This window comes from Dermacentor silvarum, chromosome 1, assembly GCF_013339745.2.
Source record: "Dermacentor silvarum isolate Dsil-2018 chromosome 1, BIME_Dsil_1.4, whole genome shotgun sequence".
NCBI lineage: Eukaryota > Metazoa > Arthropoda > Arachnida > Ixodida > Ixodidae > Dermacentor > Dermacentor silvarum.
The window spans coordinates 423,752,020-423,779,212 of record NC_051154.1 but is presented as its reverse complement, the minus strand read 5'-3'; the positions used below and the strand labels follow the sequence as shown (position 1 = coordinate 423,779,212).

The 27,193-nt window shown below is 48.5% G+C and overlaps 1 protein-coding gene and 1 long non-coding RNA gene across 2 annotated transcripts in view; one reads left to right on the top strand and one right to left on the bottom strand.

The window, feature by feature from the left end:
- The window catches only part of LOC119437643 (methionine aminopeptidase 1), a 63,505-nt gene that overhangs the window by 14,245 nt on the left and 22,067 nt on the right, over positions 1 to 27,193 (top strand). The window contains exon 8 of the mRNA XM_037704635.2: positions 1,849 to 1,919. Coding sequence (XP_037560563.1) covers positions 1,849 to 1,919 — 71 coding nt within the window. The remainder of the gene's footprint in view (positions 1 to 1,848; positions 1,920 to 27,193) is intronic.
- On the bottom strand, positions 4,250 to 23,473 carry LOC125942568 (uncharacterized). Its single transcript, XR_007465221.1, has 2 exons — positions 23,348 to 23,473; positions 4,250 to 4,288 (listed from the first exon to the last, which is right to left on the bottom strand). It is a non-coding gene; the product is annotated as an uncharacterized LOC125942568 (long non-coding RNA).

The window sequence follows — 27,193 nt, the reverse complement described above, 5'->3', positions numbered from 1 at the left end:
AAGCATGTTTGCGACAATCACCTCAATCGGTTAGAAGCACTTCATTTCCAAATCTATAGCAGTGCACTTTTTTTTTTCACCGGCAATGTCATGCAGGGTGGTGCGGCATAGAGCTATGGGCGCAGCCCATTCGTCTTTGAAGGGGTGGAAGGGCAACGAGAGAGAGGCATGGGAGGCTGGCGATGCGGAGAAGGCTGGAAAACAGCGCACGGCGACGTGCAACGGCTCAAATTTATTTTCTTCTTTTTTGTGTTCAAGGATTTCGCATTCCATTCCCTTTTGGCACGGACCCTCAGTAGCCAGACTTCATCGCTATAACCGATAATGCGGCATGGGGGCATTGTAGTAAGCAGGTTATTTCACCATAGAAAAGATACAAAAGTTGACGGTGCAGCAGCTTCTCATTGTTAGAACCGATATATTGTTAAAACCGGTATCGTTATATGTGGGTTCGACTGTAGAAGAAAAACTTAAGCGGACGTCCAAATCACTTTGAAAACGGGATTATTTCCATTGATGAGCTGAACTTGTCGAAAACAAAATTAACCAGGGTCGCATTGATGACGATCCACCGACGCAAAACGCAAAGGGTTAAAGTCGCTCACCAATTTTCGAACCCATCAGTTATACGAACCTACACGTGCAGCAGTGACACCAACATTTATAGAACCAATATATAAAGGCAGTCGAAATTTTGGCTACCGTTACATGAACATTTCCTCAATTTTTGACGCAGATAATTTTTTACTGGAACTATAGAGCAGAGTGCCTGTTGACAGCGTCCCTACAAAACAAAGCACACAAATCTTTAATGAACAGTTAGCATCTTTAGTAGTGAAATAAAAGTTAGTGTTGTCACGTGGTAGTGACGGTCAAGAACACAGTAGCAAAACTGTGAATGATGAAATTAACTCTTTATCGGGCGAACCTGTGCCCAGAAAAAACAGTACACTCAAAGCACAATGACAGCGACGAACACAGTCAGCGATCGTCGAAAATCTGATCTGCCAGTCAAGCGTGTTGGCTTTTATACATGAGTCATCGAAGGGTTCCAGAGTAATCACTGGTGCCTATGTGTCTTCCAGAAAGTACTACACTATTCACGTTGCGCATACAATAAGATTACCCAAGCTTCGGTGAGAACAGACAACGGATAGAACCATCGATAACATTCAAGACAGTTCCAATCATGCAGGCTGTCTTGCGCTGAGTGATAACTTTAAGTTGTTAGTGGGTGAAGTGCAGTCCCCGAGAAAAGGATAAGTACACGTATCAGTATTTTTCACAAAATGCTTGTATTTTTTGCCCACAACTATTTTTCAAATTCTAAGGTTGCAGGTCTGCACAAGCACCCCAATCCTTCAGGACAGCAGTGAACATGCCGCGCTTACACAGCACATGCACTAAAAGCCAAGATTGGCATGCATGAGTACAAAGATGCATAGAAAAGGAGGAAAAGAGACAGTAACAGGGTAAATCTTAAAAAGGTGTGCACACGCACTCTCTCTCTCCCTGAATGACACCAAAGAACATCCACCTAGGAAAATGGGGTTTAATTGTGTGAAAAAAAATTTGGCCAGCTGCTTTGCAAAAAATAGAGAACCTACTTGAGGCTAAGAGGGTGGTCACATCTACTCAACTGCCTTATATCGCAAGTGCTGGAGGAAGTGATGTGTTTTGCATATTTTGCAGTGGTTGTCACGCATACAAACACGTGCTGTTTTGTGCTTAAGCCTTCTTTTAGAGTTTGTATTGTGCTTATCATTCCTTTCAAAGGTCTGTTCTTTCTTTTCTTGAGGAGAAATTTGAAATGCCTATGTGACCATACATTGCATTCCATTTGTTCAGGTCTGTGAATGAAGTGATCTGCCATGGGATACCTGACATGCGGCCTCTTCAAGATGGTGACCTTTTGAATGGTGAGGGAGAGGTAAATCTTCTGTTGTGCTGCATTCTGGACCAATGCAAATTTTGCATTTGTCTAAAATGAAGCTCCACAGTGTGAAACTTTGTGAGCTGGCAAGTGTTGTGTTGTGCGGTTGTTGCTTCCTTTCATCAGGAGAAATGTTAACTGTGCAAAAATTTTCTTCTTTGCCTTGGCGCTTCATATTATAGTTTTTAGGTGACTGCCTTGAGGTTAAATTTTAAATGCGTAAGCATTTCTGCCTGATGAGGGTTGATAAGGGTTTATACTGGTCGGATCAAATTTCATAACATTCATAATGACACCGGCCTGTGTGGAGATGAACAAGTGGCACAATGCTAACGCATACTTAGACAATTCCAGGGGAGTTTTTGCGTGAATTTTTTTTTTTTCATTAGATGGAAGCATTTCCTGTGTGGCATAAAAAGACTGCAGAAGGTCATCCTAGCGGTTGCATTCATTAAAGCATTAGTATAGCTGAGCTCGCAGTGAACGTTAGCCACGGCCACTTATCTGACGCCTTTCTACAATATTCATTTGAATACAGTTGAGCCTCGATATTGTAACCAACAGTTACAACAGCCGTTTCTATGAAAACTAATTTATTCTGGGCGAACTTGTGCCCGTCAACTAAAGGTTGTACACTCAACAAAAGCGTCCCTCGAGCTTCACTTCTTCGAACCTCGTTTTCCTCTTTGTCGCCTCCTGTTGCGTGCCAGTCGTACGATTCTCGCGCACGAGTCGCCGGTCTGTCAGCACCGGCCCAGCGTTGTCTTGCGATGCTTTGTTAGACGCTTGCGGTGTGGCGGCTCTTTGAAACACAGGATGTGGCGGTCGTCTTTGTTCTCCCAATGGTGGCGGCATTAGCCCCCTCTGAAGAAGCATCGTCCCGATGCGTCGAAAGGGCCTAGAGAGGCGAACTGCTTTAAAGGGACAGTGATCAGAGGATGGCCGGTGCTAGGCTTGATCGCGTGTGCAAATTCTGTTATTCAATGCCTTTCATGGTAAGGCTTCATTCGTACTAGTACTACGTGTACGACCTCAGGGCGAGTCCTGCGTCGTCTGGAGCAGACTTGGCCTTCAGGAGTTACCTCGTAGTTTAAGGGACTTAGCCTGCGAAGTACAGTAAAACCTCGATAATTCGAAGGTCGCCGGACCGCGAAAATTCTTCAAATTAAGCGGATTTTCGAATTAACCGAAATGAATAATAAAAAAAAAACAAGCAAGAACTTGCCGCAAAAAGAAATCACCTTTATTTTCCATGTCCGAGAAAAATTACTCAAAGTAATCACCGATGCGGGATTACTTGGCGCACTGGTTCGCCGCCCCTAGTGCCATGCTCTCCAAGCTGGCTCAAAAAACGTAGCATACAAATATCACCCGCACTGCACTCAACAAAGTTGCGGACTATGTTCACGGAATCGATAACTGCCGCGAAAGCGGGCATGGTGGTGCTTGACTCCAAAAATTTGGACTTGCTGGATATTCCGGACTTCAAAAATGCCACATTGAGTTCATGCATTTTTGCACCCAATTTTTCGGACGAATTGAGACCCCAAAGTTCGCTTTTGCGGACTAAATCGCTCTTTCCGAGCCGCGCTACCCAATCTTGGAGGCCGCCATGTTGGATTTTGCACTGGCTTGAATTCCAGTGGCTTGCTGTATAGCCTCCAAGATTGGAACGCGCGCTATCAATAGAGAGCTCGCGCAATCCTCCAGTCTCGGAGGCCATGCCCGCTCTTCCTTGGCTGACAAAACGCTCCAGAGTACTGCACTTTTTCTTTTTTCTTAGTATATGCGCTCAGCACTATCGTTGTAACCATTTATTCGGGGATGTTTTTATATTACACTTCAAGCGGATTTTCGCCGTCGGCGGCGCCGCCCTGAGGATCCATACAAAGTCCAAGGGCGATAAAATCATCGCCGCGCGCCCGCCGTATGTGCGAGTGACAGCGCGCAGGGGACGCGTGCTTTCATGGAGAGCGAACGCACGGCGGAGCGTAAACGCGACTTCCTCTCTCGTGCGAAAGGCCGTGGGGGTATGGGAGGGAGGGGGGGGGGGCGACTTCTATTCTTCTAACAACTGCATACTTAGCGCCGGAGCGGTTTCTCGCGCGCACCGTATCTTGAAAGCGATCTCCAGACGGCTCTGACCTTTTGTATGCGCTGTGCTCTCGCCGCTCAGTTTTCGTTGAAGCGATAGACCACACGAAACTTCGCTCGCTCGTGCGCGCTGACACCACACGTGTTAATTCAGTGAGTTTTTTTTTCTCTCAAGTGTCGGTTGCTATTTTGAACGTGGCGTGTACACTGAGCAGGTGTCTCGGAGACCCATGTCTCAGTGATCGGCGCTACCTCCTGTACCTTCGCAAGAGCTAAGTGGTGCGAAGCTCGTTTCTTGGATCTCCATGGCGAACGCGGTGACGTTCGTGTCGACTGTACACGGAGACGACGTCATTGCTGCGCAAATCCAAGCAAGTCGATCCCCTCGAAGCGTAGTATGAGGCAGGGCATTATTATTTTTTTTTTTTTTGACGCCGCACTAATAACTTTTTTTTTTCGGCCAAACGAGTTTTCCAGACTGTTTTTCAGTCCCCACGAGCTCGGAAAATCGGTTGGCGACTGTACGGAGCGCCCTAACCTAACCGCCGCACGTTGCTACTAGCCGGAAACTTCGAATTATCCGAATAGAGCCGCGCGGGCCATTCAAATTATCCGGTAGAATTTGCTTTGAGAATGACGGGACTGCTCAAATTCTTCTAATTAACAGAGTTCGAATTATCGAGGTTTTACTGTACTCTGTAGGGGCCAAAGTAACGGCGCAGTAACTTCTCCAAAATGAGCCATTAACTTCTCCAAAATGAGCTCATCCATGATGAGCCATTTCCGCCGTATTCACTGCCCCAAGGAATGGGAAATCTTGCTCGTATTCAGGTGACGTCGATTCGATTAGTGCGCGTGATAAGCAATCAGCGTCATTGTGCTTGAGACCGGACTTGTAAACGGCCGTAATGTCATACTCCTGTAGACGCAAACTTCATCTAGCGAGCCTTCCAGAAGGGTCCTTGAGGTTCGCCAGCCAACACAATGAATGATGGTCGCTGATGGCTCGAAACGGTCTGCCATATAAGTATGGCCAGAACTTACTGATGGCCCATATAACTGTCAGGCATTCCTTTTCTGTAGCTGAGTAATTTGTCTCGGCTTTCGATAAGGTACGGCTTGCGTACGCGATGACTTTTTCGTCTCCATTCTGCCACTGAATAAGTATAGCTCCGAGGCCAACGTTACTCGCGTCGGTGTGGATATCTGTTTCGGCATTTTCATCAAAATGGGCAAGTATAGGAGGACTCTGCAAATGTTGTTATAGCTCAGAGAATGCATCTTCTTGTTCTTTCTCCCACACGAAAGGGACATCTCCTTTTGTCAGTCGCGTGAGTGGTTCGGCGATTTTAGAAAAGTTTTCTACGAAACGCCTGTAGTAGGCACACAGTCCCAGGAAACGTCTAATAGCTTTTTTGTCTCTTGGCTTCGGAAACATTTCTACTGCAGTGATCTCAGGATCGGAGCGGACGCCTTCAGCACTGACAATGTGTCCGAGAAAGCGGAGCTCGCGAAAGCCGAAGTGGCATTTTTCGGGTTTTATGGTCAACCCCACCGTGCGAATAGCGTCCAGAACTGCTCTCAGTCGCTGCACATGCTGCTCGAATGTAGTGAAGACCACCACATCATCAAGGTTGACGAGGCACGACTGCCATTTCTGTCCGGAGAGAACAGTGTCCATCATCCACTGGAAGGTGGCGGGTGCAGAACACAGACCAAATGGAAGCACCTTAAACTCGTATAGACCATCTGGTGTCACAAATGCCGTTTTTTCGCGATCTTACTCGTCCACTTCGATCTGCCAGTATCCGCTTTTGAGATCCAAAGAAGAGAAGAAGTAGGCATTTCGTAGTTTGTCCAAGGTGTCATCGATGCGTGGGAGTGGATAAACATCCTGCTTCGCGACAAGGTTGAGCTTCCTGTAATCAACACAAAATCGTAGGGTGTTATCCTTCTTTTTGACCAGGACTACCGGAGGAGGTGCCCACGGGCTATTGGATGGCTGTATTACATCGTCCTTGAGCATTTCCTGTACTTGACTTCTTATCGCTTCTCTTTCTTTTGGAGCCACTCGGTACGGGTGTTGGCGTACTGGTCTTGCAGGTTCTTCGACTACAATGCGGTGTTTTGCGACGGGAGTACGACGGACTTTTGATTAAGTCGAAAAGCATTCAGCAAACTCTGTGACCAAGCTCACAATCTTATCTCGTGGTGATGACAGCTGTCGGTCGATATCGATAGAGGCAAGGACACTGTCTAAAGTGGCAGAAGCTGGTGATGCTGCATCGAGGATTGACACATCCGCAAATTGTGCATAGTCATGAAGAGACGCTATGGCTGTTCCCTTCGCCACGGGTTGTGCCTCATTGCAAAAGTTAGTCAAGAGGACATCCGCACATCCGTTATGCCTCTTGCCACGCTTATTTGCTTTTCCAGTAGCAGCCCGATATTTCCGTCTGCAAGTCCCTTGTAGTCACGAAATACGTCGCTCCTTACAACAAGTCACACTGCACCGCGCCGGCACCGTCACGTGGTTATCCACAATACGCAGAGAGGAAATATGTGGCTGTTCCGTATCGGAAATGGCAACAGCATTTTCTGTAGAAAACAACACGCGAGATTCTTGCAAGTCGATAATTGCGCCATTTGTTTGTAAAAAGTCCATGCCCAGTATCAGATCACGGGAACACTCAGGAAGAACAATAAAGCTGCTGACGTATATAAAGCCTCTAATTCCGATTCTTGCTGTGCGTATTCCTATGGGGTCGACTAAGTGTCCCCCGGCTGTACGTATTGGAGATCCGGTCCAATGGTTCAATACCTTCAATTTTCTGGCTAATAACTAAACTAATAACTGGCTAATAACTGAATAACTAATAACTGAATAGTCCGCACCAGTGTCTATCAACGCAGTCACTTCGAAGTCGTCGATGATGACACGCAACTCAGAAGTAATGGCGTCATCACCGCACTTGTTCGTCATTTCGTCACTGCCGTCAGATTGGCGATGGAGGTCCTTTGGTTTTCCGGGCGTCAGCGGCCTTGCCTCCACAGGTCGCTGGCTCTAGTTTTCCCGTTGCGGACTTGGTGAGCGACGCCTCGGTGAATTGGAAGATTGGCGCGGACTGGGCACCTATAACGCATAGGCGCTGCCGATCGAGGTTCATGTTGTGGGGGGTTCCGAATAGTCTGGCGCGTAGATAAAAATGCCTCAATTTCATAAGGACGCTCACCGTTTCGAGGGCAAGGTGTGTTCACAGAGAAGCCACGCAGTCCTACTCGGCGATATTGGCATTCCCGATATAGGTGACCAGCCTCTCCACAGTGGTAGCAGAGGGGACACCGGTCTGCAGTGCGCCATACATCGCTTTTACGTATTCTTCCTTCCTCCATGAGCGGCACATTGCGAGGAAGTCCCTGGGGTATCGCGGTGGTTCGTCCAAAGTTGGTGCGTCCTAGGTCCTGACGTAAAACTTCGGCCTACGATATCCGCGGCTGACGCTCGGGTTGTGCGCGGGGCCGTTCCTGAGGCTCTGGCTCGCAAATTACTTGCCGGACTTCTTCGCGTATGACATCGGCAAGTGAGGACACCGTAGGAGGGCTTTGGGCCAGCTGAAGTTTCTGCAGCTCTTCCCTTACGATGGACCTCACCATTTCGCGTAGGATGTCCATGTTGGGGAGCGCTCCTGACCCAACGTCAAATGATGCGACGCTTACATCTCTGTTGTACTGCCTCGCACGCTGCTACAGCGTCTTCTCCATCGTCGTCGCCTCTGATTGAAATTCGGCTACAGTGCGGGGCGGATTACGAACCAGGCCAGCAAAGAGCTCCTGTTTCACACCGCGCATTAGGTGCCGCAATTTATTGTCCTCAGCCATGTTTGGGTCGGCTCGGCGGAAGAGGTGGGACATGTCTTCAATGTACATGGTCACTATTTCATTGTTCCGCTGGTTCCTTGCCTGAAGAGCGGCTTCTGCCCTCTCTCTGCGGTCCGTGCTCGGGTACGTTGCAAGCAGCTCTCGTCGGAAGTCGTTCCACGATGATAACGACGCTTCGTGGTTTTGAAACCATGTGCGTGCAGATTCCTCCAGCGCGAAGTACACATACCGGAGTTTCTGTTTCGTCCCATCCGTTACATCTGGCGACACGCTCAAACTTTTCGAGCCAGTCCTCGGCATCCTCGAATGTGTCTCCGTGAAAGGATTCTGGTGTAAGGGGTGAGTCAACAACGACGTGAGGAGGGATCACTTGAGTAGCCATCGCACTGGCTCCTAGGCTGACTGCCGCCGCTGCCCTTGCTGAATCAACAAGAGGACCAAACTCGGGGCCCTCACCTCGTATGCGGCGACTTGTCCGTTGGTGGACAGGCGTTAATTCCGTTGGCTCCAAACTTCGGGGATCCGGGCTACCTTCCCTGGCGCGTGTGGGGCTTGGAATCATACCCCGCACCTCCACCAGATATGTAACCAACAGTTACAACAGTCGTTTCTATAAAAACTAATTTATTCTAGGTGAACTTGTGCCCGTCAACTAAAGGTTGTACACTCAACAAAAGCGTCCCTCGAGCTTCACTTCTTCGAAGAAAAGCGTCCCTCGTTTTCCTCTTTGTCGCCTCCTGTCGCATGCCAGTCGTATGATTCTTGCGCACGAGCCGCCGGTCTGTCAGCACCGGCCCAGCGTTGTCTTGCGGTGCTTTGCTAGATGCTTGCAGTGTGGTGGCTCTTTGAAACACAGTTAGGATGTGGCGGTCATCTTTGTTCTCGCAATGCTGGTGGCAATATAATGAACACGACTATTACGAAGTAACCTAGAATTTGGCTGGTCATATTTTATTTAACCCCAGAAAGTCCATACACCATTCCACATTGATCACTTTTTCTTCTGGCCATAGAGAGAAGTACATTAGTACAGTCGAGTCCCGCCACAACGAAATTCACGGGACACGCGAAAAATTTAATTGTGGCGGAACTTCATAGACACGAAATTGGTATGTATATACGTACGCCAAACGGCAAAGCCGCGAACGAAACCGAAACCATCGTCCGGGAAATCATCGCGACGGCATTGGGGCAAAAGTTGAGACGTACCGAAAGCAGTCGATAAAGTGTCAACTTCACGCGAGAATGCATTTCGCGCCCCTGTGACAGCATTTTTCGTACATTGCGGCCGACGCCTAACCCAACGCGCATGTCTAGCCGATCGCGAATCACTCATTTTGCGACACATGCACCGTCGCAATGAAGCGGTTTGAATTATCACAATTTCACTGCATATTTATGACAGTCGGCAAGCTTGCGCTTCACGGCAAGCAAAGGCGTTACGCGAGTCTCACTGTCCGTTAACAGAGCCATCGCAATTGTCGTGGGTTCTGATAACTTTTCTGATGAGGTGAAAAGGATCCATTACTTTCAAAGTAGTCGCCGTAGTCGGTGTGTCTAGCGGATTGTCGTTTTCCCCAGACGAGACGTTAGCATCTTGTTGACATCAGCTGCGGTGTGGCCACTCGGGCACTATCTTGAAAGCAATCTGTGACGTGCACAAAGTGAGCGCCCGCGCGCGCCTCATCTTCAAAGCGATCTGCGATGTGGGCAAAGTCCAACTAGTACCGCTAGTGTCGTGTGCGCTGTGCTTTCAACGTTTAGTTCGCGGTGAAGCGAGAGACGGCACGGAGGTCAATTCTCTCACTGCTATTGCCGTGCCTTCTTACTCCAGCATGTTGACACCGAGTTTCCACGGTCATCGAGCGAGATGGTTTATGTTTACCTGTGCGCACATGACACCGTGCTCGGTAATTTAGTTAGCGAATGTTTACCAGTTTATACGGCCAATAAAATCACTATCTTTAGTTCGTATAGCTGTCTACTAATCTGCTATCGCAATCGATGCTCGCAATCGATAATCGAACTGCGAGATTTTTTCCTTCCGCTTTCTGCCTCGGCGATATGTGCCTTCTCCTCAAGAGAGAGAAATTAACGCTTCTTCCTTGGCGTAGCCATTTCAGACCACAGAAAACGGCAACAATTGTGGTGATCCCCTGCAGTCTCGCGCAGGCACGTGATGACCACGCGTGGCTATGGATTGCAGTGGCTTAAATCGGTGCTTTGAATTTGTTTTCGTTCGCAAAAACCTCGTTCAAGCAGACATACGATCGTCACAGCTTTGGAAGGGCCTTCTAATTTGACTACTCGGCAGTTCCTAATTTCAATTCAGTCCCAGTTTCGTTCTCGAAAAGTTTGTTGAAGCGGAAATATCGAATAAAACACCTTCGTTACGAATGGAATTTTTTTTTTTTTATTACTTTCTATGGGCAGCTGACAGGGAATCGGAAAATCTTCGTTGTGGCAGAAATTTCATTGTAGCGGCATTCGTTGTAGGGGGATTCGACTGTACATTCATATTAATAAAATGTTAGAGTTAGGAAATAATATAGTAATTACCGTAATTTACTCGTGTAATAAACACACCCCCAGATTGGTCGCAAGAGACCTTTTTTTTTTTTTCCTCGCGTAATGAACGCACCCCAAACTTTGCTACTGTGCAGTCTCACGATCGAACGGCCGTGCTGTAGTTTTCCGAAGAGACTAGAATCCTTTACTCTCACACATGTGTTTAAAGCAAGCGCACTTAATCTCAATGCCCGACGCTGTGTTGGAATTACTTAACAATGATGTAATGTGCGAAATTCCAAGATCGTGTAAACAAAGTTCTGCCGCTAACTTCTGTATACTACACATCCACGCTAGTCGCAAACATGCCATGGTGGCACACCGGCAGGGGCGGTGGGTTTGATGACTGAGAAGCTGACGGCAAAGCCATGACGAGCGAATGCTGGCGGGTAAGCATGCGGCATGAACAGGCTGCGTGTTATCATGGTAGCTTGAGGCCTGACGGAAAGAGGTTCCTTAGCACTTGGCAGACTCTAGAGAGAAAAGAAAATTGTAACTTGCTCTCTGAAGCAGTTACTTTATGCAGTTTACGGACTTTGCTCTGATGTACAGTTAAACCTGCTTATAACGAACCTCCATGTAACGAATTCCTGGATAAAACGAAGTTTTTCGATTCCCCGCCGTTACTCCATAGAAGCACATGTATTTGAGACCTCTACGTAACGAAATGGCAGCGGGAGACCCCCTCGATATAACGAATTTCCCCCTCCGACCACCTAGAGATTTCGCCCCAAATTTTGTCATTATTGCGCGAGCAGCAACCGGAAGCACCTTCTCCGCCACGACGGAATGCGAAGCAAGCGCCCATGTGCGTGCGTGCGTGTGCGAGGCGGGCCTGCATCCCTCGACCCGGCTATCTTACCGCCACGGGCGTGACCTTTCCCCCTCCCTTCATTTAAACCTGATTCTGCAGCTTGCTGCATCTGGCCTAGCCCGCCAAGCCGGCACTCTCTCCTTTTCCAGTTGATGTTGCCGACGCGCTGGTACACGCTGTGCATCATCACACTCGATGAGCGCGGACACGCACTGTCACACGCTGGCGGCGTGTGGAAGTGTCGCTGGAGAAGCGAGCAAAGTGACCTTCGTGCTGTTGTCTATCGCTTCAATGCAAACTGAGCGCCGAGAACACACAGCACGCACAAAGCTACGAGCCGCCGACGCACCTACAGACTCTGCCCCAACGCAGATTGCTTTCAAGGTACGCTCGCGCCGCCGCGCAGTACGCAGTTGATGCCAGAGTACAGTACAACGCCGCCCCGCTATCCCTCCCCCCTCGCTCCCTCGCCGGTGCCTCGAGCGCAACAGAAGAAGGCGCGCTTCCTCCCTGCATTTCTTGCGCGCGCGAGATTTAGATGCGATCGTCGGCTCCCCTCGCACGTTTTTATTCGCACATACAGCATACGGCGTGCAGCGACTGCGTTATCGTCCTTGGGACTTTATACGGAATGTCTATGAGCCAAAACCAATTTTAGATCCACAACGCGTCATAGACACCTTCTTTATATAGCAAATACGGATCTCAAGGGCCATACTTTTGCTGGCGGAAACCGAAAATACGTCATAGTTGTCGCCCCCAGCACTTTGGGCGGCCAATGCCATCGTCAAGCCACTAAGCCAAGCGACTTGAAAAATCAAAATGGCCACTCGGGCCGGTGCGGGGTGGCAGTTCACAACGTATGATGCGGGAACGGTCCCACAGTTGCGACGCAACAGTGGGGTTACCAATGCATCGGGTACTATGGGAGTTGTGCCGGGACCGGCCGAAAACGACGTAACACTCGGGAAAACGCAGCCCCCGGAAACGTAACAGCGGGGTTCTACTGTAACACTATACGATGCTACGACGCCATCGTGACGCTCGCTCTTCGTTTCCGATGCCTTGCGCTTGTGCGAAACGACACGCGTCCACGCACCCGGTACCTGGTGTGACATTCCAAGGATGAGTGCTTCGACGAAAACGGGAAAACGGGTGTGCGTTAGCAATTGAGGGCGCATTAGAATCGAGTAAATACGGTAAGCGTTCCTTTTTAGAATTTTTCGTGCCGAACCTGCATATAACGAAATCCTCTTTATAACGAAGTTTTTCGGGAATTTGTCAATTTCGTTATATCCAGGTTTAACTGTAATAGCAGAGTGTGCGCGCACACTGTGTAGCCAGGCGTGGAGGCACGGCGCACCGGGAGAGTCCAAGTGAAGAAGTTGCGGCCGGCACTTGGTCGACCTAGTCATGCATAGTGTCGAATGCGCGTGTCTGTTGCTCGCTTTTGTGCCTGTCTTTGGTATTGCTGTGTGCGATGGGCCTCAAGTCGAGTTATACACCTGCTGCAGGACAGAGTTTATCTGCTCATAAAACGGAAACGCTGACCGGACACTGATAAACTTTGACATGCCGATGAGCAGGACAGTCGAGGAAAAAGATGCACGCAGCGTGGTTGTCAAAACAACAGGTGCCGAAAAGCAGCGCTTCAACATGATGCTTGCAATAACGGCAGATGGCCGGAAGCAACTGCGAGGACGAGCTATTGTGGATCCACGATGTGGATGAAGCGGCCAGCGACGAGGACGACGGTCTGATGGTTCCGATGCGGAGTGAAGTCCAATAACAACGCTGTTACGGTTTGCAAGTAGTATACGTGCACTTTTACTGCCAAGATCGGTTATCTAATGCATTTTTCAAATCATTACCGCCTTACTTTTCAATTTTTGCTGTTTTAAAAAAGTGTACATAAAATTTACCCCTCATAATAACGCACCCCCCAACTTTGCTTTAGATTTTCGGGAAAAAAAGGTATGTTCATTACGCGAGTACATTGGTACTTAGTAATTGGCTTGCTGAGCTATCCACAACAGAAACTTTGCTGCAGCATATCAAAAACACTACAGTATAGACCACTTATAACGTAACCGCTTATAGTGCAGGACCGGATGTAGTGCGGTCTTTTCAGACTCCCGTTAATTTTCCCATAGCACTCCATGTATACACGTATCGCTTATAATGCAGTTGCGGGAAACGAAATACCGGTTGCAGTGCGGCTGCCTGGGAGTAAGGAAATCAGCGGAGACGGCAAACGCTCCCCACAAACGGGCGCCCCAAGGAGTGCTTGAGGAAGAGAGAGAGACGAAGGGGAGGAGAAGGGCACGTGGTGCGAACGAACAGCCAGTGAGGCTGAAACCAGAACCTTGAGTGCAAGAAAATATCACGGCGCGCATAGCGAGCGAGGGCCACGAAACTGCCAACGCCGGCCAAGGCTCGCTTCACGATAACAGCAGTAAATTAAACTTCAGGGAGGGAACGGGCGGTGCCGACACGGCACGGCGAAGGGCGCACGCGGAGACCGTGGAATGTAAGGGAGGAGGGCATGCAGCAGGGAAGCGGTTTTCGCCTCGGCAGCTCCGCCGCTTCGGTGGCTCCCCTCGCCCCCCCTCGTAGCTCCCTCACTTTCGACTGTCACCGTGCGCGCCCGCAGGCGCCGCCGCTCCAGCCGGCACGGCGCCAGCTCCCCGAAGCTTCATTTTCTGCCGTTATCGGGAAGCGGGCGTTTGCCGGTGTGGGGGCAGCTTCGTTGGCCGGCCTAGGACAGCGCCGCTGCTTCCCTCTGTGCCGTAGCCGCAGCGTGCAAGGTAAAAAGTAGAGGAAGCATATAGGAGAAAGAAGGGTTCACTGCCATTTTTTACACGTGGCTACGGTAGCGTGGCTGAGACGTCGGCACGTGCACGCATGTTCCGGCGCAACGCAGAATCGGCGACCTTTCCATTTGAGAGAGGGTGAAATGTCGCCGCGTTTTTATTTTTATTTATTTATTTATTTTTTTTTTTTTCGCGCGCGACATTGGGGGGTCTCTCCTAAGCTTTTACGCTACGGCGGTGCTGGAGCAATGCCGGTCGGAGGCGTCGCCGTGTGATTTGGTTCGAATTAACGAGATTCGACTGTCACATACGCATGGCAGCTCGGTGCACATGTTTTGTATATGTGCGGGCCTTGAAAATTGTTGCTTTGGTTATAGTGCGGTACCGCTTATAGTGCGGATATTCGCGACTCCGGCGACTTACCTTATAAGCGGTCTACACTGTAATACGTTTTTTTTTTCTTTCCCCGATAATACGATTTGGTTGAATAACACTTCGTATAATACGCTTTCTTTTCCGGTTCCAGTGAAGATTGTACCAACGAGATTTGACTGTATTTTCCTTGTTGCTAATGGGTCACTGAAATCCAGAAAAGTGCCTTCTTCTCGAAATCCGACAGGGAGATGGTCGGGAAGACGAACATCCAGTTTTCTCATGGACGTTGCAGTTCCACATTATTCCAACGGACTTTTGCCAGCTCAAGGCGGAATGCCAGCTGGTCAACTTTGTGTGTAGCTGTTCAAACTGCTGATGTCGATGAATGACGGACCACCTTCACATAATATGTATTCAGTCAACGGTGGGCAATTCTGTATGCCACGATGCACAGATAGCAAGGTAGAATTGCCATTCCATTATTATATTCAACAACAGCTCTGGGTTTCTTTTTTTTGTTACTGGATTTGCTTGTCGTCATAGTCTCATCATCTGAACTTGATACAGACTCCTTTCTTGTCCATCCATTTGATAATAGAAAGCTTCGTTCTGTACTTGCGACCATAAAATTACATTTTTTGAGGTCCTTTTTTGTTATTTCTTTCAAACCTCTTTACGATTAGTCCTGCATGTTCCTATGTGTTGGTCTCAGCACTGCAAAGTAGTCAAAGGATAGGAGAGCAATATTAGATGTCCATGTGCAGGGTGTAGCCCTTGTCCAGGAGGTCAACACACAATGCCATAACACCATGTTGGCTTTTCAGGGAAGATGAACCATGCTTGGGAAAGAAAACGTATATCATACCTGCAAACCTAGCAACATAAAAATTCAGGAAGACAGGAGAGGGGGGAGGAGAGGGGGGAGCTAAAGTTCCCCGCCTCCAAAAAAAATTCATGCCGCATGCGAACGCTCACATCACATGTGCCCGTTGTACAGAATCCATACTTGTCGCCTTCCACAAAGTGACAAAGCACGGAAACTAAGTCGTGCATGATCTCAGAAATATTGCAAGTAGTACTTCTTGCTTTTGAATGCGCCATCAATCGTTCCACAACTAAACTCGGGGAACACAAAGAGTAGTTCGATTTTCCAACTTCACTCGAGGATCTGACAAAGCTAACTGAAGCTTAGGCACCCACGGTCATCTGACTGAATTGCTAAAAATGTGCAAACCAGCCAAGAGGAGCCAATCTGAAAATCAATTATGGCAGCGCCTGTTGGTTGCTCTCATTCGTGTGTGGTGCCGGCGACCGCTACTTCGATTCAAGGTGCATACTGTGACTAACTACTGCTCCCGCACTGCTGCTCTCATCCTTCCGCCTGGTTTATAAGAGAGCGTAATAGGATTATAGCGATAGGGCGTAAAAAAAAAGACCAAATGCTGTGCTGGGCGGCCACTTTCCAGGAGATTTGGGGTCGCAACCTTACAATCGGGAGATCTGATCAAATTCAGGAACCTCCCGGACAATTCGGGAGAGATGGCAAGTATGGTATAGGGACTGCTATACCCGATGTAAACAAGAATGTTCCAGATGTACCCACTCTTAGATTCACATCTAAAGTGCTGTGAATCTGAGGAGTACTCTTCCAGATCATCGCCCTTTTCAGAGAAGAAGGCTTCGGCAATAGCTATGTCTCTCTCTGGAGTGCAACCTTCTTGGAACTTCTTAACAGTATTAAACACTGGAAATATCTTGTAAAGACGAACATTGTCATGTTCTCCTGCAACGAATTTCTCGTCTGCAAAATGAAGAAACTTCACCAGAATCAAGAACCTCTTCTCTCTGTGGGATTGTCTTGCAGAAGGGTGTTTCTAAATGCAGGTTCCTTGAAAGCAGCTTGCCAAGGTTGGCTTGTGCATGAAGCTTTGCAAAAGGCATCACTGTACCCGAAGGAGCTTGATTTGATTCTGTTGATTGGTTTCCAAACTTGCTTACAGCTTCGCCCTTTCAGATTCCCAGACAGGTTTTTGGTTTCAAGATCTCTTGCAACGCAAACAATTTCTTTTCTCCAGTCTGGTTTTAAGAGAGAAATATATAGCGTACACAAAAGTGCACAACGCGCCTCAATGCCGCAATCCTGAAAAAATACGGAAGTTGCTCATGCAACTTATGCGTGTGTAGATCCGTAGTGCGTGTTTTTGCGTCTTGTAGGTCTCGAAGATCACTCCCTCAAGAAGAAGAGTAGCGACGTCATCAGCTGAGCAATTTTTACTAAAAAATTGACAATGGAGCAAGTTCGTAATTCACGAAGTGCTCAATTATATCAATGGAACTTACTTGAGCAAACAAGACATTTATCCCAGGACTTCTTGAAAAACAAACCGTGTTCATGCGGCTCTCTTGTCATGCCATTCTTTGGAAATCACAGGTGTAGTGACTGGCTCTTTAAGTCATTCTCGTCTTCTCTGTCTCAACTTTACCTGTCAGGGCCACTTTCAAGCTCCAACCCCTATTCACTTGTCAGAGTCATCACTCTCTTCCAGCAATGCCACAATTTCACTATCTCTCAAAACTTTCCGCCTCTTTGTGGAATCCAAAGTGTGGCACAATTTGTTTTGTGCCAAAATCAAGAGTTCCTGCGCCCTGTAGAGTGCTCCCCACTTTGCTATCAACAAAGAAAAACGGTACCATCTAGGAAATAAACATCATACCACCACACACTATTTTTTTTTCTGAGTAGATGGCAGCACATATTATACTTGATGAAAAATGTTTCTTTTGAATTGCACTTTTCAATGCGGCGAGAGAGTCACGCTTCTGCAGACGCGCTCCTGATGGCATGGTCAACTTTGGGCCTGTCTACAGATGTGCTCCCCAGTTAAGGGGTTAGTGCATACGACCATCCTGTCACCCTTCTTCACCAACACTTCTGAAGGATTACTAATGCGCCACAGAAAGAAGAAAAAGTAAGAATAATGTGTTCCAATTCTGATGAACATTATATTGTCTACGTTGACAGCAACAAAGAGATTAGAGCCCAAGCAACTGAACGCATTTAGAACCGTCTGTAAGACGTATCTGCTATATCATGACAGTTTTTAAAAGTAAAAAAGTAAGAAAGGTACATTTATCACTGTACTTTAACACTTTGGGGGTGCAAACCTAAAAAAAACAATGTCATTTACATCAAGCATTTAACAAAGCGTGAGTAGGTTTCCTGTAACAGATGACTTTCCTGACGAGTTTTCCAGCCTTCTGCTCAGCCGCCGCCATATTGTTTGCACAGTAAATAGCCCCATAGTCCTTCCGACACAGTATTCGTGAAGCTGCCTCTTTTGCTGACTTTATCAGAGTTGGAACGAGATTGACATAGCTGCTATACACTTAGCTGTCTATTTAACCATCTACAGCAAGTACTGGAAGCGAGCAATGGAGCAATAGGCAGGGCATTGCTATCAGAGCTGCCTCAGTTGAGAGGAAACGTGTGTTGAAGAGCAATGGGAAATTAACGCTGTACTCTTAATACGGTCAATGACTGATTCTCCAAATGCCCGATTTTTTCGGACATGGCTGATATTTCTTCGCGGCACCGCCACATACCCCATAGAGTCAATGTATAAGGACGTCTGAAATTTCGGACGCAAGAAACCTTTGCCGTCCGATTTCCCAGACTTTTTGCAATGCCCGCAGGTCCGAAGCAGCATTTATCGAAGCCACCACCACCGCAATTTTGATTATCTCGCCGCCGCCTCGAACCGGCGCTCTCCCATGTAGATCCGCTGGCAGCCGAGCGACCACCGCAGCAATGCTAGGCCTATCGGCTTCCGACGTTCGCTACCAAGCTTCTTGCTGTTCGGTGCCATGTTTTCATTGAAACAATTCGCCGCTGTTAGCAATGGCACCGACTCCGCCTTTATAATCCTCGCCAATGGCTTCGAAGCTCGGAAAGCCCGGCACGTTGCATAATGCCAGTTCCCGACAGTCAGCTTCGCCTCAGTATGGCAATGTTACACGGCAAAGCATATGCAAAGTATTGCAGTGAAGCATACCTAGAGTGGGGGGCAATTGTCACGGGTCACGGTATGTTTTCCCTTAATTACACAGTATGCATCCGCCGTCTCCTATCACTGTAGGAGCACCGATACGCCTAATAAGTGTACTGGCAGGCTTTTAGAGCTATTTCGAATGTGCCTATGGCGATTTGAGCCTTTGGCGGCAGTAAAAGGCATGCATTCATTTTTTCGGACTGCCCGATTTTTCTGACGTTCTTGCGGCCCCTAGGGAGTCCAAAAAATCGGACGTTGACTGTATCTACAATATTATCCATAGAAAGTCATTGCACATACTCCAGTGTATTCTCAGGCTTGAAAAAAAAGTTTCTCAGAGCCCTTTAACCCATTCGTGCAATGAATGAGCTGCATTTATCAGCACATTTTTCAAATAAATGGCAAGGATTGGCTCAGCTCGACGACACACAGCTTAATTTTTTTGCATTTTTCATTTCTAGTTGACAATACTGAGAGAGGTTTATTGACGCTGTCCTTCAAGACGCTTCGAGTTCCAAGAACGGCAAGGCAGCGTGGAGCACCGTCCCAAAAGACACCAGTGACCAACAGCGCGAGCAGAGCGGGCCGAGCAATGGCGATGCGCTGGACGGGGCGCGCTTCTTCTTCACAAATACTTATTTTTTTGTGTTGCTATTAAGTTTCCACTTTTGCAAAGCGCTTAAAATAATGTCTGCATTGCATTCATAACGAATTCTGCAGTAGAAACTTTTTGGAAATTTTTGGTAGGATTCGGGTTAATAGCGTGGCACGGAGGGGTAAACATTATGCATAGCACTTTTTGTTGCATCACTCGCCATGTAATCATAAACTTCTAAAATTTCTTGTGTTATTTTCTGAGCCCTACAGGCAGAATGCCCTTCCTTACAGCAGACATTTCAAGGCAAGACATTCAGCAGGGGGGCAGACACTCACCTCGTCGTTCAGGTGTGTGGGTGCCCACGATGCGGATAAACACACAGGTTGTCGAGGGAAGCGCAGAAGCTGCCATGACCTGCGTACGACGACAACACTCTGATTCAGAGACTGACCAACCATGTCAGTTTTGCAAAAGCCAGGATCATCCCCCCCCCCCCCCATTTTCTTGACACAGAACACCCACCAACCGAATTAATTATGACAATTTTTGTCTATGTTGCCAGGCTTTTCAAGCGTGATCGTACGGAAATTTCCTAATGCCTAGCGCATAGCTTGCTTAGCGCAGTAAAAGTGAGTGTTGAGCTAGTGCCTCAGTGACCCGAGATACACATTGTAGTTGGCGCCGCAAACACCAACACGAAATTGAGCTGGCGAGGGCTGCCAGAATACAATGCCTACGATTCCTCCAGAGGGAAACATGACACTGACTTTGCACTGCCTGCAGCAGGGAATGGTGGCTCGCGTTTTGATTATCACCTATAAAAGCATGCAGTACGCTTCCAACGGCACACCGCCTCATGCGCTGTGAAGCCGATAGGTGAATATGCTTATTGCTATAGGGTTGGCAGCGACAGCTGTAAATGCAGCATGCGACGACCCGGGCAGAGATGCTGGCTGGTACTGGAAAACCGAAATGAGTGGGCACCGGCGTTTTCACTTAAGAAGGGTGAACGAGTATGCAGGGAAGCTGCTGCGGCAGGTGGCTACAGTTTTCAATCACGCTTGCCTCGCGCCTTTTCTTGTTTACGTGGGATCTAGTGGCAAGAAAACGTATCATACCATTGCAGGTTGGTGATATACTGAACGTTGGTGCCAAAACATTGTTTTCTGAGAATGTATAAACCGATAAAAAAAGCGGTATAAGAAAATGATAAAAAAAGTACCCAATACAGTTGTATTAGGTCATTTTTCGTGTTCTCGATCGCGAATGTTCGTGCCGGTAAGACGTAAGTAACGGGATCATATCAGCAAGGTTCTACCGTGTTTCTATCGACAAGAAGTTAAAAAAGGAATACTTTGTTATATCGAGAATTTCGTTATACATAACGGTGTATACAGTGTCCCAAAGTTCGATTTTGCGGACCAATCGCTCTTTCCGAGCCGCGCTACCCAATCTTGGAGGCCGCCATGTTGGATTTTGCACTATAGCTTGGATTCCGTGGCTCGCTATATAGCCTCCAAGATTGGAACGCGCGCTATCAATAGAGAGCTCGCGCAATCCTCCAGTCTCGGAGGCCATGCCCGCTCTTCCTTGGCTGACAAAACGCTCCAGAGTACTGCTCTTTCTCTTTTTTCTTAGTGTATGCGCTCAGCACTATCGTTGTACAGTCGAGTCCCGCTACAACGAATTCACAGGACACACGAAAAATTTCGTTGTGGCGGAACTTCGTTGACGCGAATTGGTATGTATATACCGTATTTTCCGCGATACTAAGCACCCCCCCCCCCATTTTCCCGAGAAAATTGGGGGAAAAGTTTGCATGCGAATCTAAGCACCCGCCTATTTGTTAAGAAAGCGCGTAGCCAAGGCCGCCTCGTGACCCGCGAGCCGCGCGTAGCCGGAGCCGTCGCACTCCCGAGTGGCACGGCCCCGCAGCGCGATCTCGCGCACAGTCTGACTGCAGCCGCGCGTCTCGCCGCACAGTCGACTGCAGAGCCGCGCGATCTCGCCGCACAGTCGGACTGCAGAGCCGCGCGATCTCGCCGCACAGTCGGACTGCAGAGCCGCGCGGACTCGTGACGCTCGCTCGCGCGGCGCGTAGCCGGAGCCGAGCGTCACAGAGATTTTTCGAATCCAAGCATCCCCCCCCCCCTCACTTTGTGCATCGCGATCACGAAAAAAATGGGGGCTTAGAATCGAGTAAATACGGTACGTACGCCAAACGGCAAAGCCGCGAACGAAACCGAAACCATCGTCAGGGAAATCTTCGCGATGGCGGTGGGGGGCAAAGGTTGAAGGTACCGAAGGCAGTCGATAAAGTGTCAACTTCACGAGAGAATCCATTTGCGCCGCTGTTACAGCATTTTTTCGTACATTGCGGCTGACGCGTAATCCAACGCGCGTGCTCGGCTGGTCGCGAAACACTCATTTTGCGGCACACGCACCTTCGCAATGAAGCGGTTTGAATTATCGCAATTTCACTGCATATTATGACAAAGTCGACAAGCTTGGCAAGCTAGCGCTTACCGGAAGTTTTATTTCCCGAAGTCGGTCAGCCTGGATTTCTTACGCTTCACGGCAAGCAAGGCGTTACGCGAGTCTCAGAGTCCGTTAAAAGAGCCATCGCATTGTCGTGGGTACGGATAACTTTTCTGATGAGGCGAGAATGAACCATTGCTTTCAAAGTAGTCGCCGGAGTCGGTGTGTCTAGCGGATAGTTTCCTTTTCCCCAAACGACGAGACGTTAGCATCTTGATGACAACAGCGGCTGCGGCGCGGCCGCTATCTTGAAATGTAACGTGCACAAAGTGAGCGCCCACGCGGGCCTCATCTTCAAAGCGATCTGCGATGGGGGCAAAGTGCAACTAGTGCCGGTAGAGTCGTGTGCGCTGTGCTTTCGACGTTTAGTTCGCGGTGAAGGCAGTGACGGCACGGAGGTCAATTCGTTCGCTGTTATTGCCGCGTCTCACTCCAGCGTGTTGACACGGAGTTTTCCGCGGTCATCGAGCGAGATCTGTTCATGTTTATCTGTGTGCGTGCGACACCGTGCCCGGTAATTTAGTTAGCGAATGTTTACAAGAAAACTACTATCTTTAGTTCGTATAGCTGTCTACTAACTTGCTATCGTAACCGATGCTTCGCCTTGCGGGCGAACTGCGAGATTTTTCCTTTTGCTTTCTGCCTCGGCGATCGTATGTGCCTTCTCCTCGAGAGAGGAAGTTTCCGCTTCTTCGTTGGCGTACCATTTCACCCGGACACACACCACAGAAAACGGCAGCGATTGTGGTGATCCCCTGCAGTGTCGCGCAGGCGCGTGGTGATCACGCGTGGCTATGGATTGCAGTGGCTTAAACCGGTACTTTGAATTTGATTTCGTTCGCGAAAACCTCGTTCAAGCGGACATACGATCGTCACAGCTTTGGAAGGGCCTTCTAATTTGACTACTCGCAGTTTCAATTTCAATTCAGTCACAGTTTCGTTCTCGAAAAGTTCGTTGAAGCGGAAATACCGAATAAAATGCCTTCGTTATGAAGGGACTTTTTTTGTATTACTTTCTATGGGCAGCTGACGGGAATCCGAAAATCTTCGTTGTGGCGGAAATTTCGTTGTAGCGGCATTCGTTGTAGGGGGATTCGACTGTAACCATTTATTGAGGGATGTTTTTTTATTGCGACAGCAATTATATGGACACTTCAAGTGGATTTTCGCCGTCGGCGTCGCCGCCCTGAGGTTCCATACAGAGTCCAAGGGCGATAAAATCATCGCCGCGCGCCCGCCGTATGTGCGAGTGACAGCGCGCGGGGGACGCACGCTTTCATGGAGAGCGAACGCACGGCGGAGCGTAAACGCGACTTCCTCCCTCGTGCAAAAGGCCGTGGGGTGTGGGAGGGAGGGGGGGGACTTCTACTCTTTAACAACTGCGTACGTAGCGCTGGAGCGTTTCTCGCCGCGCACCGTATCTTGAAAGCGATCTCCAGACGGCTCTGACCTTTTGTATGCGCTGGGCTCTCGCCGCTCAGTTTCCGTTGACGCGATAGACCGTGCGAACCTTCGCCGTCGCTCGCTGCGGCGGCCACGCTCGTTCGTGCGCGCTGACACCACGCTTGTTAATTCAGTGAGTTTTTTTTTTTCCCCTCAAGTTCGGTTGCTATTTTGAACGTGGCGTGTACACTGAGCAGGTGTCTCGGAGACCCATGTCTCAGTGATCGGTGCTACCTCCAGTACCTTCGCGAGAGCTAAGCGGTGCGAAACTCGTTTCTTGGATCTCCATGGCGAACTCCGTTGGCGGAGATCGCCAACGCGGTGACGTTCGTGTCGACTGTACACGGAGACGATGTCATTGCTGCGCAATCCAAGCAAGTCGATCCCCTCCAAGCGTAGTATGAGGCAGGGCATTATTAGAGATTTTTTAAGCCGCACTAATAACTTTTTTTTCGGCCAAACGAGTTTTCCAGACTATTTTTCAGTCCCCACGAGCTCGGAAAATCGGTTGCGACTGTACGGAGCGCCCTAACCTAACCGCCGCACGTTGCTACTAGCCGGAAACTTCGAATTATCCGAATAGAGCCGCGCGGGCCATTCAAATTATCCAGTAGAATTTGCATTGAGAATGACGGACCGCTCAAATTCTTCTTCGAATTAACCAAAATTTCGATTAACCGAGTTCGAATTATCGAGGTTTTACTGTATTGAAGTTCGCTATATTGAGGTTTAACCATACTAAGGATAGCATACGTCGATTATGTAAAACAAAGCGACATACCACCCCATAAACACGGCAACATAGTACTATGTATTTACCTGAATCTAACGTGCACCTTTTTTCAGAGAAGATGGGTCCGAAAGTTTCCAGCACATTACAATCAGATACGAAACTAAACTGCATTCCTGGCATGGGCAACAGCCTACTGTCAGAGCCATCATACCCAGTGTCGGAGCACATTTTTGTGAAGGCTGCTGTTGGGTCATTTTGTGCTCGACCATGATCTAGAGCAGGGGTTCTCAAGCACGCTGGTCCCAGGGAACCCTGCTAAGCTTCATTAATGCCAAGGAACCCCCCCCCCCCGTCCTTAGTAAAGATGCTAGGCGTAGCGTGCAACATGTTTGGGGCCAACGATTATGGTGGACAGGCTATTTTGATGGCAACGTGCAACGCACATGGTGCAAACTGGGCGCAATCGTCAGAGCCAAGACAAGACAGCATCACAACCAAGACATGACACGAAAGAATGAGTTTTCAGAGCATATCGCACGGGGAGACTTATACCTTTCATCACAAGAGGTCTTAGAATTAGTGACGACTCTACTTTGAGTGCTGCAAAACCTCGTTAATGCAGACTTCACGAGACAAAAAAAAAAACGCCCGAATTTGAATTAAGCAAATGTCGAATTATTGCGGGTATAAAGAAAATAACAAATGTCTACGACATCAACCCGATTTCATTTACTGAATGAATTGGCAAATCGTGTTTCTATTTTGCACAAAAGCACTGCGCAAACTGCAGTTCTCGTCATCTCGATTTCATTTACTGAATGAATTGGCAAATCGTGTTTCTATTTTGCACAAAAGCACTGCGCAAACTGCAGTTCTCGTCATCTTGTATCTGATTAGTGCTCGCAGCGGCGAAGGCCTCGCGACTTTCTATAGCGTGGCCGCGACGCGCGTCTCCATCTGAGGCACGATTTTTACTACCATGCACACACTATTTTTAAATGCGTAAGCATTTCTAAGCTTTCCCAACGAGAAAACTGTCCGTATGTCAGTCCGCCCGTCCCTCGCATAATACGATCGCTTTCAAGATAGAGCCCGCAGCAGCGAGTGACTTTACCCTCGCGCGGCCTGGCGTTTCAACGCAACAAAGCGGCGAAAACAACGCGCGGGTTTATCAGCAGTCGGCACTGTCTGTCCTCTTCGCAGATCGATATTAAGATACAGTTCGCACGCGCCATGCCATAGTACGTTTGATCAGTCCGTGCCTCTGCCGGAGTCATTTGATCACGTTCATAATGGTTCGGCACGGATGGACAAGGAGCTAAAGAGCGATAACGGCTTATGATGATCGGACGTCATCGGCGCACATGGTGCCGCCACCTGCAGTACTTTGCGTGCGTTATCAATGCACCATTGCTCCTCCGTCCCGACCAGTCTGTGTCGCCGCAGCACTGTCGTCTGTACTGCCAGGATCAAGTGTCATAACACTAGTAACAACACCTGGCTGCGTGGAGAAGAGCAAGTGGCACAATGCCTCCGCATACTTAGACAACTCCCGGAGGAGTTTCTGCTTAAAATGTTTTAGCCAGTGAGCTGGTCGCCAACAAACTGTCCATCCATTGCGATGTAGACGGTGCGCTTCATCCACTCTACATCTTCGCACTGAGTCAAAGCGAAACTACTGTTTGCCGCAACCGCTGAGGATGAAACCGCGGTGATCTTGCAGTTCTGAAGGCAGGCGGCCGACGCACACACCAAGACAAAATGAAACTACCGTTTGCAGCAACAACTGCGGACAAAGCCACGGTCGCTATCGCCGTGTTTATAGATGGCGACTATGCATTTCTGAAGGCACGCGGCCGACGCGTGCACCGAATCAAAACGAAACTACTGTTTGCCGCAACAGCTGCAAACAAAACCGTGGCGGGTATTGACGCGATCATGGATGGTGACTACATAGTTATGAAGGCAAGTGGCCAGTCATCAACGTGGTGTTATGCGTGGTGATAAATGCAAGAATAAAGGCTTTAAAGGCATAATTAGGCACTAAGCGTTCCAGCATTGCTATCACGCACGATTGCCGCTGATGACTATGGCGATGCGTACTTTGCGAGCGCGGAACCAGGGAATATTCATCCGTGGCTTGCGGAACCCCGAGGAAGGCCCTGTGGAACCCCTGGGTTCCGCGGAACCCACTTGAGAACCCATGATCTAGAGCAGTATTCTCTGCCCATAAGGAGATACTATAACGTTTGCGAGATTTCGTACAAATTCACACCAGTTGCGTCAGCGTAATCGGCCACCACCAGTCTGGTGTTGTGCCAAGATTGCTATCTGCACACAGTACCAGGAACACTGTCAAACGCCTACTTCGACAAGTTCGATGCAGAGTCTCACAAAAGCAATAGCAGTATTTTTAAAGTCATCGCTCCAGAACACCGGCCCCGTGTACTTGATATCGGTGGCCAATGAAGTGCAAACACGATGACTTGGCCCTTTCATTATGAAAGCACATTAACCTTTAATAATGGTACCTATAAATACCAGAAAAAAACATTCATTTTCTCTTGAAATCTGCAAATCACATTGAGAAAAGCATAATCAATGAAAACACACAATATCTTGCGTAACATTTGTCAGCAATACGAGAGGCAAAAAGAAGAAAACTGGAAGTGGGCTTCAGCCCAAGCCACCTATGGCTTTGTTTGGAATTCGTACAGACGGTTCTCTGCGTATGTGAACACACCATAGGTGTACACTGCATTTGCTTTACATCACGTGTGTGACACCACTGCAGCCGGATATCTCCCAGCGGTCTGTTTCCTCTGACAGTGCTTTCAAAAGAAAGTGCATTGCATCCCAAAATCCTCCTTCCTTTTCCTGCGTTCCTTCTCTAACCAACAAATGACACTTGCTGCCTGTCATTCAGTGTTGGCAGATGACATTTAGAGAGAAACTTAGGAACTAAATACCCAATACTGAAAAAAAATGCTGGCTCTCCCGTCATTGAGAGTTGATGTAAGCATGAAATGGCTACCGGCAAGCAAAGTGGTTGGAGATGATACTAGCCACAATCTTAAAATGGTGTAGTGCATGTTCGCAACGGCACACTAAACCACACCACACCGCAGGTATGGACGCTGCTCAGCTAGAAGAAAACCGGCTGAAGGCGGCACGACAGGCAGCGAAAGACGCCAGGAAGAAAGAGTAGACTGCCCAGCTAGAAAGAAATGCGCTTGAAGGAGGCGCCATGCAGCGTTGCGCCATCTCTTTAGGCGACGCAAAACCTGCGAAGTGGTACTCAAGGACTGCTCACATTCAAAGAGCACAGGAAACCCTGTCTCAAGCGCCAAAAGATT